At 36.9% G+C, this 14,172-nt stretch overlaps 1 protein-coding gene across 1 annotated transcript in view; it reads right to left on the reverse strand.

The window, feature by feature from the left end:
- LOC135272749 (uncharacterized) overlaps positions 1-14,172 on the reverse strand; it is a gene marked incomplete at its 3' end in the record, with an annotated part of 44,841 nt that overhangs the window by 16,440 nt on the left and 14,229 nt on the right. The window contains exons 6-7 of the mRNA XM_064371341.1: positions 6,673-6,869; positions 5,129-5,228 (exon numbers count right to left, since the gene is read on the reverse strand). Of these exons, the coding sequence (XP_064227411.1) occupies positions 5,129-5,228; positions 6,673-6,834 (262 nt within the window). The remainder of the gene's footprint in view (positions 1-5,128; positions 5,229-6,672; positions 6,870-14,172) is intronic.

Here is a 14,172-nt window from a genome sequence, read left to right on the forward strand (position 1 = left end):
TTTCCGAGACGGAGTTTTGCTCTTGTTACCCAGGCTGGAGTGCAATGGTGCGATCTTGGCTCACTGCAACCTCTGCCTCCTGGGTTCAGGAATTCTCCTGCCTCAGCCTCCCGAGTAGCTGGGATTACAGGCACGTGCCACCAGGCCCAGCTAATTTTTCGTATTTTTAGTAGACACGGGGTTTCACCATGTTGACCAGGATGGTCTCGATCTCTTGACCGCGTGATCCACCTGCCTCGGCCTCCCAAAGTGCTGGGATTACAGGCGTGAGCCACCGCGCCCGGCCTGATCTTAAATTTTTTGGGATTTTTTTTGTAACCCAGCATATGATCTCTTCCACAGAGTGTTTCATGTATGTTTGAGCAGAATGTGTGGCATTCTTCAGTTAAGTGCTAATTTCTGTGCATGTCTCTTAGATCAATTTGGTGTACAGAAGTAAAATTATTTCTATTTGCAGATGACATAATCACATACATAGAAAACCTTAAGACTCACTTAAAAAAAATGTTAGAATGAGTGAGTTCAGTAAAGTGGCAGGATACAAAATCACCACTAAAAAATCAATTGATTTTCAGTGACCAAACTACCCAAAGACAAAACTAAGAAAGAAATACCAGCCCACTTACAAAAACAATAAAATACTTAGAAATAAACTTAATTAAAGGGATACAAGACTTGTACAGCAAAAATTAGAACCCACTGGTGACTGAAGTTTTAAAAGACAGATAAATGGAAAAACATCTCAGGTTCATGAATTAGAAAAATTACATTGTTAAAATTTTTATCCTACACAAAGTGACCTACAAATTCATTGCAATCCTAATAATATTCTTGATAACATTCTTTACAAAAATATTTTTTAAATCCTAAATTCATACAGAACCACAAAAGATCCTGAAAAGGCAAAACAATCTTGAGCAAGAACAAAGGTATGCAATTAGGCATAACATTTTCTGATTCAAAATAGTGTATGCTACAAAACCACAATGACTAAAACAGTATGATACTGACATGAAAACAGACCTATAGTCCAACAAAATAGAATATAAAACCCAGAAATAAATTTACATATCTGTGGTTAACAGATCTTTGAAAAGGATGCCAAAGAAACCCAATGGGTATTTTAAACTAAATCGTTTCAAATGTTCTCACCACAAAAAATAAATAAATATTTGAGGTGAGATACAGATATAGATACATAGATGCTAATTAGCCTTATTTGATCATTCCACAATATACACATGCAATGAAACATTCCAGTATGCCATATAAACACAGAAAGTAACCATTTCTTTCTTTTTTTCCTTTTTTTTGAGATCGAGTCTTGCTCTGTCACCCAAGCTGGAGTGCAGTGGTGTGATCTTGTCTCACTGTAACCTCCTGAGTTCAAGCAATTCTCCTGCCTTAGCCTCTTGAGTAGCTGTGATTACAAGTGTACACCACCATGCCTGGCTGATTTTTGTATTTTTAGTAAAGATGGGGTTTTACCACGTTGGCCAGGCTGGTCTCAAACTCTTGATTTCAAGTGATCTGCCCATATTAGCCTCCCAAGTGCTAGGATTACAGGCAGGAGCCACTATCCGTCCAGAAAATAACTATTTTTAGCAAACCAAATCCAGCAGCATATCAAAAAACTAATCCACCACAATCAAGTAGGTGTTATTACTGTGATGCAAGATTGGTTTAGCATATACAAATCAATCAGTGTTATTCATCACATAAACAGAACTAAAGACAAAAAAACACATAATCATCTCAATAGACACAGAAAAGACTTTTGGTAAAATTCAACATCCCTTCATATTAAAATCTCCCAAGAAACTAGGTATCAAAGGAATATACATCAAAATAATGAGCCATTTATAATAAACCACAGCCATTATCATACTGAATAGGCAAAAGCTAGAAGCATTCTTCTTGAAAACTGGCACAGTTAAGGTTGGGCCTCTCTTACCACTCGTCTTTAACATCGTATTTGAATTCCTGGCCAGAGCAATCAAGCAATCAAAAATAAATAAATAAATAAATAAATAAATAAATAAATAAATAAATGGCATCCAAATAGGAAAAGAGGAAGCCAAACTATTCCTGTTTGCAGATGACATGATTCCATATCTAGAAAATCCCACAGTCTCAGCTCAAATCTACTTACACTATTAAACAACTTCAGAAAATTTTAGGATACAAAATCAATGTACAAAAATTACTAGCATTCTTAACACCAAAAACAGTCAAGCTGGGAGCCAAATCAGGAATGCAGTGTCATTCACAACAGTCACAAAATGAATGAAATACTTAAGAAATGCCACTAAACAGGGAGATGCAAGATCTGTGCACTGAGAATTACAAAACGCTGCTTAAAGAAATCAGAGATGACATAAACACATAGAAAAAGATTGTATGATCATAGATAGGACAAATCAATATTGTTAAAATGACTATGCTGCCCAAAGCAATTTACAGATAAAATGCCATTCCTATCAAACCACCAATAACATTCTTCACAGAACAAGGTAACATTGTTTTAAATTTTATATGGAACCAAAAAAAGAACCTGAATAGCCAAGGCAATCCTAAACAAAAGGAACAAAGCAAGAGGCATCAAGCTACCTGACTTCAAACTATACTATAGGTCTGAGGTAACCAAAATAGCATGGTACTAGCATAAAAATAGACACACAGGCCTACAATCATCTGATCTTTGACAAAGCTGACAAAAACAAGCAATGGGGAAAGGATAACCTATTCAATAAATAGTTCTAGAATAACTGGCTAGCCATATGCAGAAGATTGAAACTGGATCCCTCCTTATACCATATATAAAAATCAACACAAGATGGATTAAAAACTTAAATGTAAAACCCAAACTATAAAAACCTTGGAAGACAACAAACGTAATACCATTCTGGACATAGGAACTGGCAAAGGTTTCGTGATGAAGATGCCAAAAGCAATTGCAACAAGGGCGAAAATTAACAAATGAGATCTAATTAAAGAGCTTCTGCACAGCAAATGAAACTAGTAACAGAGTAAACAGACAACCTACAAAATAGGAAAAATATTTGCAAACTATGCATCTGACAAGAGTTTAATAGCCAGCATCTGTAAGTAACCTAAACAAATTTACAAGAAAAAAACCACAAACAACCCCATTAAAAAGAAGGCAAAGGATATGAACAGACACTTTTCAAAAGAAGACAAACATCCAGTTAGCAGCATATTTTTCAAAAGCCCAATATTACTGATTATTAGATACATTCAAATCAAAACCACAGTGAGGATACCATCTTGTACCTGTCAGGATGGTTAGTATTAAAATGAAAAAATAATAGATGCTGACAAGTTATCAGAGAAAAGGTAGCACTTATACATTGTTGGTGGGAGTGTAAATTAGTTCAACCACTGTGGAATGTAGTGTGATGATTCCTCAAAGAGCTGAAAACAGAACCACCATTTAACCCAGCAATCCCATTACTGGCTATATAACCAAAGGAACATACGTAATTCTATCATAAAGACACATGCATGTGTATGTTCACTGCAGCACATTACTGACAATAGCAAAGACATGGAATCAACCCAAATAGCCATAAATGGTAGACTAGGTTTTTAAAAATAGGGTGCATATTTTAAAACACCATGGAATACTATGCAGCCGTGGAAAAGAATTAGATCATGTCCTTTGCATGAACATGGATGGAGCTGGAGGCCATTGTCCTTAGCAAACTAACACAGGAACAGAAATCCCAATCCTCATCTTCTCACTTATAAGTGGGAGCTGAATGATGAGAACACCATGGACACAAAGAGGGGAACAACAACACTGAGGCTTACCTGGGGGTAGAGGGTGGGAGGAGGGAGAGGATCAGAAAAAATGATGATTGGGTACTAGTACTAGGCTTAGTACCAGGGTGATGAAATACAAACCCTCAAGACATAAGTTTATCTGTTAAACAAACCTGCACATGTGTCACTGAACCTAAAATAAAATAAAAATTGCTTAATAAAGAAAATAACTATTTGCCAATTAAAAATAAAATAAAACAATATAAATATAGACAATAACTATTTTCCAATTAATAATAACACAAAAAAGAAACAATAGGGAAAGATAATTTTTTCCATAAATGTTGTTGGGAAAACCGTATGTCCACAGGCAGAAGAATTAAATCGGATCCTTACTTCACATCATATATTAAAAAAGCAACAAAAAATGAATTAAAGATATAAATGTAAGGCCTTAAGGCATAAAACTGTAAGAGAAAACATACAAAGCTTCTTGATGTTGATCTAGGCAATATGTTTGGATATGGCACTAAAAGCACAGGCAATAAAAGCAAAAATAGAAAAATGAGATTGTGTTAAAAAGTTTTGCATTGCTGTAAAACAATCCACAGAGTGAGAAAGCAACCCACAGAATTGTGTAAAATATTTATAAACCATATGTCTAATAAGGTGTTGTTATCCAAAGTAAGAAACTGAAACAACTCAATGGTGAAAAAACAACAACAGGGCCGGGCGCGGTGGCTCACGCCTGTAATCCCAGCACTTTGGGAGGCCTAGGTGGGTGGATCACGAGGTCAAGAGATCGAGACCATCCTTGTCAACATGGTGAAACCACGTCTCTACCAAAAGTACAAAAAATTAGCTGGGCATGGTGGCGTGTGCCTGTAATCCCAGCTACTCAGGTGGCTGAGGCAGGAGAATTGCCTGAACCCAGGAGGCGGAGGTTACGGTGAGCCGAGATAATGCCATTGCACTCCAGCCTGGGCAACAAGAGCAAAACTCCATCTCAAAAAAAAAAACAAAAACAAACAAACAAACAAAAAAAAAAACCAAAAAAACAAACGATATTACAAATAATGAGCAAAATACATGAACAAACCTAAATAAATTTATCAAACAAAGGCATGCAAATAACAAAAAAGTATATGAAAGAATGCTCAACATGACTAATCTCAGGGAAATACAATCAAAACCACAATAAAATACCACTTCACACCTCTTAGAATGCCTAAGAGTGTAAATACACAGAGGATTACAAAAGGATATTTAGGTAGATAAGCATTTCCTACTTAGCTACATCATCTTTTAATGTTCTCACATTCACCATGTGTTCCATCTTTACCTTCATGCTTCAACGTACTTTTCCCCGTTTCGTTTCTTTCGACACCAGTATCTTGCATTTTTTGTAAATCAGCCCCTTTTTTTTTAAGAACGTGTTGTTTCTGCAATATTAAAGAAAATGTATTGGTTAATATTAACTTGTCATTAGAAATGTAAAACAATTTATTTAAAATGTCACAATATATTAAAAATGGATTATCAGTCCTGTCTTGACTTGTAATGTTACAAAAATAAGAGAATAACAAAGGGTAAATTTCCCTTGTGATCAAACACAAAGAATACATTTAATACACAAGCAATTTGCCTTTCTACACATCGTCAGAGGACTAATCCAGTTTCTGATCAGATAGAGTATCGTATCCATGGCTGCCCTGGTGAGCTAAAGTAATTTCTCAATCATCTTCAATTGGAAGATTCCTGAGGGCTTACCCAAATATCACTCAGGTCTACCAGACATAAACATAATATAGTACATAAAATGTGATTACCCTTTGTGAATATCTTGGCTACTGTTGAATGTACTAGAAAGAAGATAAATGCATATAGAAAAAAAAAAAAAAAACCCAGAGGTGGGCGTGGTGGCTCATGCCTGTAATCCCAGCACTTTGGGAGGCCGAGGCGTGTGGATCATGAGGTCAAGAGATCGAGACCATCCTGGTCAACATGGGGAAACCCTGTCTCTACTAAAAATAAAAAAAATTAGCTGGGCATGGTGGTGTGTGCCTGTAATCCCAGCTACTCAGGAGGCTGAGGCAGGAGAATTGCCTGAACCCAGGAGGCAGAGGATGCGGTGAGCCGAGATCACGCCATTGCACTCCAGCCTGGGTAACAAGAGCAAAACTTTTAGCAAGAAATAGATTAGCACATGTAAAACAACTACCCAAGACTACAGTAAAGACCTTCCTAAAGGACTGGGGAAAACAGTCACTGGAACCTACCTAGGTGTAAAAAATATGCCTATTCCCACTAGAAATATTTCACTGTAAAGCTACACTGGAAAAACTTCATAAGTCATAAGGCTTTGAGTAGAGAACTAAGATGGGTTTTAACTCAGTAGCAGGGAACAACTAGCCCCAGATTAAACATGGCTCTGGCCCCACCAGCAAATCATAAAAGGCAAGACCTGTATAATCAAATTGTTTCCAAATAAATTATCTACATCCAAAAATTCTAAATAATATTTATAAGAACATAAAAATATTCAGTATACAAAGTAAAATTTATGTCTGGCATCCAATAAAAGAACACTAGGTATAAAGAAACAGGGGAGTATGACTTATAAAATAAGTAGATCAATACTTCCACTCCAACCAAAGACACAGAAGAATCACACAGTCAGGCAGGGTTCAGGGCCTCCTGAAGTCCTCCCACTTCCCGGGTCACCAGTTCCCCTGGCGTCCCGCACCTTCCAGTTGTGCCTGGTACAGTCTGAGTCATTGCCACCAGCCCCAGGCGTGACAAGAGGGCGGCCTCCTGAAGTGGGACAGTTGGGATCCTTGAGACCCTTGCTAGAGTGTTGATCCCTGCCCCCACTCCCCACCATACCTGCAGCCCCCGGAGGAAGATGCCACCTGGCTTGCAGTGAGTCCCGTGTTGGCACTGCTGTGCATCTGCCCCCAGGGGGATGGCATCTGCCTTGGTGATGGTGACATGGGCAGGCTTGAAGCAGGTGCAGAGGTCCGGCTCCACGGTCGGCAAGGGCCCCATCGCTCTCCTTCTCTTGCCTGTGGTTGCCCCTCTGTCTAGAACCGACCAGATCAGGATATTATGAGAAAAGCAAATTATAACCCAACCTCTCTCAAGAACCTAGATGTTAAAATCCTGAATAAATTGTTAGTAAATTTAATCTACACATGTATAAGAAGAAAAACACATGATAGATAAAATTGATTTAATCAAGGGTGTGTGGTTGTTTTAACAATAAAATATCATAGTCTTAACAGACACATAAAACATATTTTTAAATGCCCACTTTCACCACTAATAAGAAAGTTTTACATGTTAGAAATAGAAAGATGCTTTCTTAACCTGACATTATTGTCTACCAAAAGATCACAGTGCCTATCATATGAAATGAGAAATTACTTAAACACATTTTTCATTAAGAAAGAAGAAAGGCCAGGCACAGTGGCTAGTGCCTGTAATCCCTGCACTTTGGGAGGCTGAGGTGGGGAGATCACCAGAGGTCAGGAGTTCGAGACCAGCCTGAGCAACATGGCGAAAACCTGTCTCTACTAAAAATACAGAAATTAGCCAGGCATACTGGAGGGTGCCTGTAATCCCAATTACTCAGGAGGCTGAGGCAGGAGAATTGCTTCAACCTGGAAGGCAGATGTTGCAATGAGCTGAGGAGAATTGCTTCAACCTGGAAGGCAGAGGTTGCAATGAGCTGAGGACCATGCCATTGCACTCCAGCCTGTGTGCCAGAGTGAGGCTGTGTCTCAAAAAAAAAAAAAAACTTGCATCCCTCAGACAGAAATCAGACTTTTTTTTTTTTTTGCATATCCATGAAACACTTAAAAATGTCCTGTATCATATCACATACTTAGCTATAAAGAAAATTTAACAACATAAATGAAAAGAGATTTAAAGCCGAGGCTTTTTGATACTAATTCAAATAAATTAAAAATAAATAATATAAATGTTACCAAAATCAACAATGTCAATGACTAGAGATTTAATTTTCTGGTACTAATTCAAATAAATTAAAAATAAAACTGTTATCAAAGTTAGAAATGCAAGAAACATGCACCAATGTAACTATTACATTGAAAGGGATTCTTTTTTAATTATACTTTAAATTCCAGGGTACATGTGCAGACCTTGCAGGATTGTTACATAGGTATACATATGCCATGTTGGTTTGCTGCATTCATCCCCTGTCACCTACATTAGGCATTTCTCCTAATGTTATCCCTCCCCAATTCCCCCACCACCTGCTATCCCTCCCCCTAGTACCCCCCAGCCCCACAATAGGCCTCACTGTGTGATGTTCCCCTCCCTGTGTCCCTTTGTCCATGTGTTCTCATTGTTCAACACCCACTTATGAGTGAGAACATGCAGTGTTTGGTTTTCTGTTTCTGTATCAGTTTGCTGAGAATGATGGTTTCCAGCTTCATCCATGTCCCTGCAAAGGACATGAACTTATCCTTTTTTATGGCTGCATAGTATTCCATGGTGTCTATGTGCCACATTTTCTTTATCCAGTCTATCACTGATGGGCATTTGGGTTGGTTCCAAGTCTTCACTATTGTAAACAGTGCTGCAATGAACATACGTGTGCGTGTGTCTTTATAATAGATTGATTTATAATCTTTTGGCTATATACCCAGTAATGGGATTGCTGGGTCAAATATTTCTAGTTCTAGATCCTTGAGGAATTGCCACACTGTCTTCCACAATAGTTGAACTAATTTACACTCCCACCAACCCCAGTGTAAAAGTGTTCCTATTTCTCCACATTCTAGCATCTGTTGTCTCCAGATTTTTTAATGATGGCCATTCTAACTGGCATGAGGTGGTATCTCAATGTGATTTTGATTTGCATTTCTCTAATGACCAGAGATGATGAGTATTTTTTTTATATGTTTGTTGGTTACATAAATGTCTTCTTTTGAGAAGTGTCTGTTCATGTCCTTCACCCACTTTTTGATGGGGTTATTTTTTCTCGTAAATTTGTTTAAGTTCTCTGTAGATTCTGGATATTGGGTCTTTGTCATATGGGTAGATTGCAAAAATTTTTTCCCATTCTGTTGGTGGCCGGTTCACTCTAAGGATTATTTCTTTTGCTGTGCTCTGCACAGCAAAAGTTTAATTAGATCCCATTTGTCTATTTTGGCTTTTGTTGTCATTGCTTTTAGTGTTTCAGTCATGAAGTCCTTGCCCATGCCTAAATCCAGGATGGATTTAAACATAAGACCTAACACTGTAAAAACCGTGGAAGAAAACATTGACAGGGATTCTAAGAGGGAAAGTAAAAAATACACAGAAACCAATGAAAAGCAGGACAACTAACATCAAAATGTTCAGTGTTGAATTGTACATTCAGAGTAAAATATAGAGCAGGAAGGCTGTTATTATTTTAAAATAATTTTTTATATTTTCTTATTTAATATTTGAGGGGGAGTCTTACTCTGTTGCCCAGGCTGGAGTGCCCTGGCCATGATCATGGTTCACTGCAACCTCTGCCTCCCAAGTTCAAGTGATTTTCCCATCTCAGCCTTTCAAGCAGCTAGGACCAGAGATGTGTGCCACCATGCCTGGTTAAGTTTTTGTATTTTTGGTAGAGACGGGGTTTTATCATTTTGCCCAGGTTGGTTTCAAACTGCTGAGCACAAGCAACGCACCTGTGTTGGCCTCCCAATGTTCTAGGTTTACAGGCATGAACCACTGGAGCTGGCACAATAGAATTTTTAAATATAACCATAACCTAGCAAGGTTAGGTGGCCCACACCTGTAATCCCAGGACTTTGGGTGGCTGAGGCAGGCAGATCACCTGAGGTCAGGAGTTCAAGACCAACCTGGCCAACAGCAAAACTCCATCTCTACTAAAAATACAAAAATTAGCTGGGTGTGGTGGCACACACCTATAATCCCAGCTCCTCAGGAGGCTGAGGCAGGAGAATCCCTTGAGCCCAGGAGGTTGCAGTGAGCTGAGATCTTGTCACTGTACTCTAGCCTGGGTGACAGAATGAGACTTTCATCTCAAACAAACTAACTAACTAACTTACTAAAAACCCACAGAAACAAAACACAAAAATTCCACAATTTTGGAAAATATAGTTTACAGATGGTGTGGGTAAAGCAGTATTTCTGGTTCTAGATCCTTGAGGAATCACCACACTGTCTTCCACAATGCTTTAAATGTTTTGATAGAATTTACTCGTGAAGTCTTCTGGTCCTTGGCAATTTTTGTTGTTGTTGTTGTTGTAGTTGTTGAAAACGTTTTGATTACAGATTCAGTCTCCTTTTTCATTATTGAACTGTTCAGAGGGTCTGAACAGTTTTGGTAGGTTTTATGATTCCAGTAATCCATTCAATTCTTTTAGTTTATCCAATTTGTTAGTCTATAACTGTTTATAAGAGTTCCTTATTATCCTTCTTATTTTTGAAAGATATATTAATATGTACCTTTTTGTTTGTGATTTATCTTTTTTTCTTAGTCTAGCCAAGGGTTTGCCCATTTTATTTTTTTCAATCAATTCTTAGTTTTGTTATTTTTCTTATTGCTTTCTAAGTTTTCTATTTTATTTATTTATGACAATATTTATTTCTTTTCTTCTTATGACTTCAGACTTACTTTCTTCTTTTTCTAGTTACTTGAGGTGTAAAGTTAGATGAATTGAGATCTTCTTATTTAATGCTATGTGTTTATTGCTATAAACTACTCTTATAGATCTGTCTTTGTTGCATTCCACAGATTTGGGTATGTTGTGGGTTTTGTTTGTTTTGCCTGGAGACCATTTTAAAATTCCCTTTTGGTTTCCTCTTTGACCTAATGGTTTCTAAAGAATGTGTTGTTTAGTTTTAATTTATTGGTGATTTTAAGTTTTCTGCTTTTCTTCTGTTATTGATTTTAAGTTTAGTTCCATTGTGGTTGGAAAATATAAATGTAATTATTTTGATCTTAAATTTTTTTTTTTCTTTTTTTTTTCCGAGACGGAGTTTTGCTCTTGTTACCCAGGCTGGAGTGCAATGGTGCGATCTTGGCTCACTGCAACCTCTGCCTCCTGGGTTCAGGAATTCTCCTGCCTCAGCCTCCCGAGTAGCTGGGATTACAGGCACGTGCCACCAGGCCCAGCTAATTTTTCGTATTTTTAGTAGACACGGGGTTTCACCATGTTGACCAGGATGGTCTCGATCTCTTGACCGCGTGATCCACCTGCCTCGGCCTCCCAAAGTGCTGGGATTACAGGCGTGAGCCACCGCGCCCGGCCTGATCTTAAATTTTTTGGGATTTTTTTTGTAACCCAGCATATGATCTCTTCCACAGAGTGTTTCATGTATGTTTGAGCAGAATGTGTGGCATTCTTCAGTTAAGTGCTAATTTCTGTGCATGTCTCTTAGATCAATTTGGTGTACAGAAGTAAAATTATTTCTATTTGCAGATGACATAATCACATACATAGAAAACCTTAAGACTCACTTAAAAAAAATGTTAGAATGAGTGAGTTCAGTAAAGTGGCAGGATACAAAATCACCACTAAAAAATCAATTGATTTTCAGTGACCAAACTACCCAAAGACAAAACTAAGAAAGAAATACCAGCCCACTTACAAAAACAATAAAATACTTAGAAATAAACTTAATTAAAGGGATACAAGACTTGTACAGCAAAAATTAGAACCCACTGGTGACTGAAGTTTTAAAAGACAGATAAATGGAAAAACATCTCAGGTTCATGAATTAGAAAAATTACATTGTTAAAATTTTTATACTACACAAAGTGACCTACAAATTCATTGCAATCCTAATAATATTCTTGATAACATTCTTTACAAAAATATTTTTTAAATCCTAAATTCATACAGAACCACAAAAGATCCTGAAAAGGCAAAACAATCTTGAGCAAGAACAAAGGTATGCAATTAGGCATAACATTTTCTGATTCAAAATAGTGTATGCTACAAAACCACAATGACTAAAACAGTATGATACTGACATGAAAACAGACCTATAGTCCAACAAAATAGAATATAAAACCCAGAAATAAATTTACATATCTGTGGTTAACAGATCTTTGAAAAGGATGCCAAAGAAACCCAATGGGTATTTTAAACTAAATCGTTTCAAATGTTCTCACCACAAAAAATAAATAAATATTTGAGGTGAGATACAGATATAGATACATAGATGCTAATTAGCCTTATTTGATCATTCCACAATATACACATGCAATGAAACATTCCAGTATGCCATATAAACACAGAAAGTAACCATTTCTTTCTTTTTTTCCTTTTTTTTGAGATCGAGTCTTGCTCTGTCACCCAAGCTGGAGTGCAGTGGTGTGATCTTGTCTCACTGTAACCTCCTGAGTTCAAGCAATTCTCCTGCCTTAGCCTCTTGAGTAGCTGTGATTACAAGTGTACACCACCATGCCTGGCTGATTTTTGTATTTTTAGTAAAGATGGGGTTTTACCACGTTGGCCAGGCTGGTCTCAAACTCTTGATTTCAAGTGATCTGCCCATATTAGCCTCCCAAGTGCTAGGATTACAGGCAGGAGCCACTATCCGTCCAGAAAATAACTATTTTTAGCAAACCAAATCCAGCAGCATATCAAAAAACTAATCCACCACAATCAAGTAGGTGTTATTACTGTGATGCAAGATTGGTTTAGCATATACAAATCAATCAGTGTTATTCATCACATAAACAGAACTAAAGACAAAAAAACACATAATCATCTCAATAGACACAGAAAAGACTTTTGGTAAAATTCAACATCCCTTCATATTAAAATCTCCCAAGAAACTAGGTATCAAAGGAATATACATCAAAATAATGAGCCATTTATAATAAACCACAGCCATTATCATACTGAATAGGCAAAAGCTAGAAGCATTCTTCTTGAAAACTGGCACAGTTAAGGTTGGGCCTCTCTTACCACTCGTCTTTAACATCGTATTTGAATTCCTGGCCAGAGCAATCAAGCAATCAAAAATAAATAAATAAATAAATAAATAAATAAATAAATGGCATCCAAATAGGAAAAGAGGAAGCCAAACTATTCCTGTTTGCAGATGACATGATTCCATATCTAGAAAATCCCACAGTCTCAGCTCAAATCTACTTACACTATTAAACAACTTCAGAAAATTTTAGGATACAAAATCAATGTACAAAAATTACTAGCATTCTTAACACCAAAAACAGTCAAGCTGGGAGCCAAATCAGGAATGCAGTGTCATTCACAACAGTCACAAAATGAATGAAATACTTAAGAAATGCCACTAAACAGGGAGATGCAAGATCTGTGCACTGAGAATTACAAAACGCTGCTTAAAGAAATCAGAGATGACATAAACACATAGAAAAAGATTGTATGATCATAGATAGGACAAATCAATATTGTTAAAATGACTATGCTGCCCAAAGCAATTTACAGATAAAATGCCATTCCTATCAAACCACCAATAACATTCTTCACAGAACAAGGTAACATTGTTTTAAATTTTATATGGAACCAAAAAAAGAACCTGAATAGCCAAGGCAATCCTAAACAAAAGGAACAAAGCAAGAGGCATCAAGCTACCTGACTTCAAACTATACTATAGGTCTGAGGTAACCAAAATAGCATGGTACTAGCATAAAAATAGACACACAGGCCTACAATCATCTGATCTTTGACAAAGCTGACAAAAACAAGCAATGGGGAAAGGATAACCTATTCAATAAATAGTTCTAGAATAACTGGCTAGCCATATGCAGAAGATTGAAACTGGATCCCTCCTTATACCATATATAAAAATCAACACAAGATGGATTAAAAACTTAAATGTAAAACCCAAACTATAAAAACCTTGGAAGACAACAAACGTAATACCATTCTGGACATAGGAACTGGCAAAGGTTTCGTGATGAAGATGCCAAAAGCAATTGCAACAAGGGCGAAAATTAACAAATGAGATCTAATTAAAGAGCTTCTGCACAGCAAATGAAACTAGTAACAGAGTAAACAGACAACCTACAAAATAGGAAAAATATTTGCAAACTATGCATCTGACAAGAGTTTAATAGCCAGCATCTGTAAGTAACCTAAACAAATTTACAAGAAAAAAACCACAAACAACCCCATTAAAAAGAAGGCAAAGGATATGAACAGACACTTTTCAAAAGAAGACAAACATCCAGTTAGCAGCATATTTTTCAAAAGCCCAATATTACTGATTATTAGATACATTCAAATCAAAACCACAGTGAGGATACCATCTTGTACCTGTCAGGATGGTTAGTATTAAAATGAAAAAATAATAGATGCTGACAAGTTATCAGAGAAAAGGTAGCACTTATACATTGTTGGTGGGAGTGTAAATTAGTTCAACCAC

The sequence above is a fragment of the Aotus nancymaae genome, unplaced genomic scaffold (assembly GCF_030222135.1).
Source record: "Aotus nancymaae isolate 86718 unplaced genomic scaffold, 86718_ANA_hifiasm-v0.15.2.pri h1tg000131l, whole genome shotgun sequence".
In the NCBI taxonomy this organism is placed as follows: Eukaryota; Metazoa; Chordata; class Mammalia; order Primates; family Aotidae; genus Aotus; species Aotus nancymaae.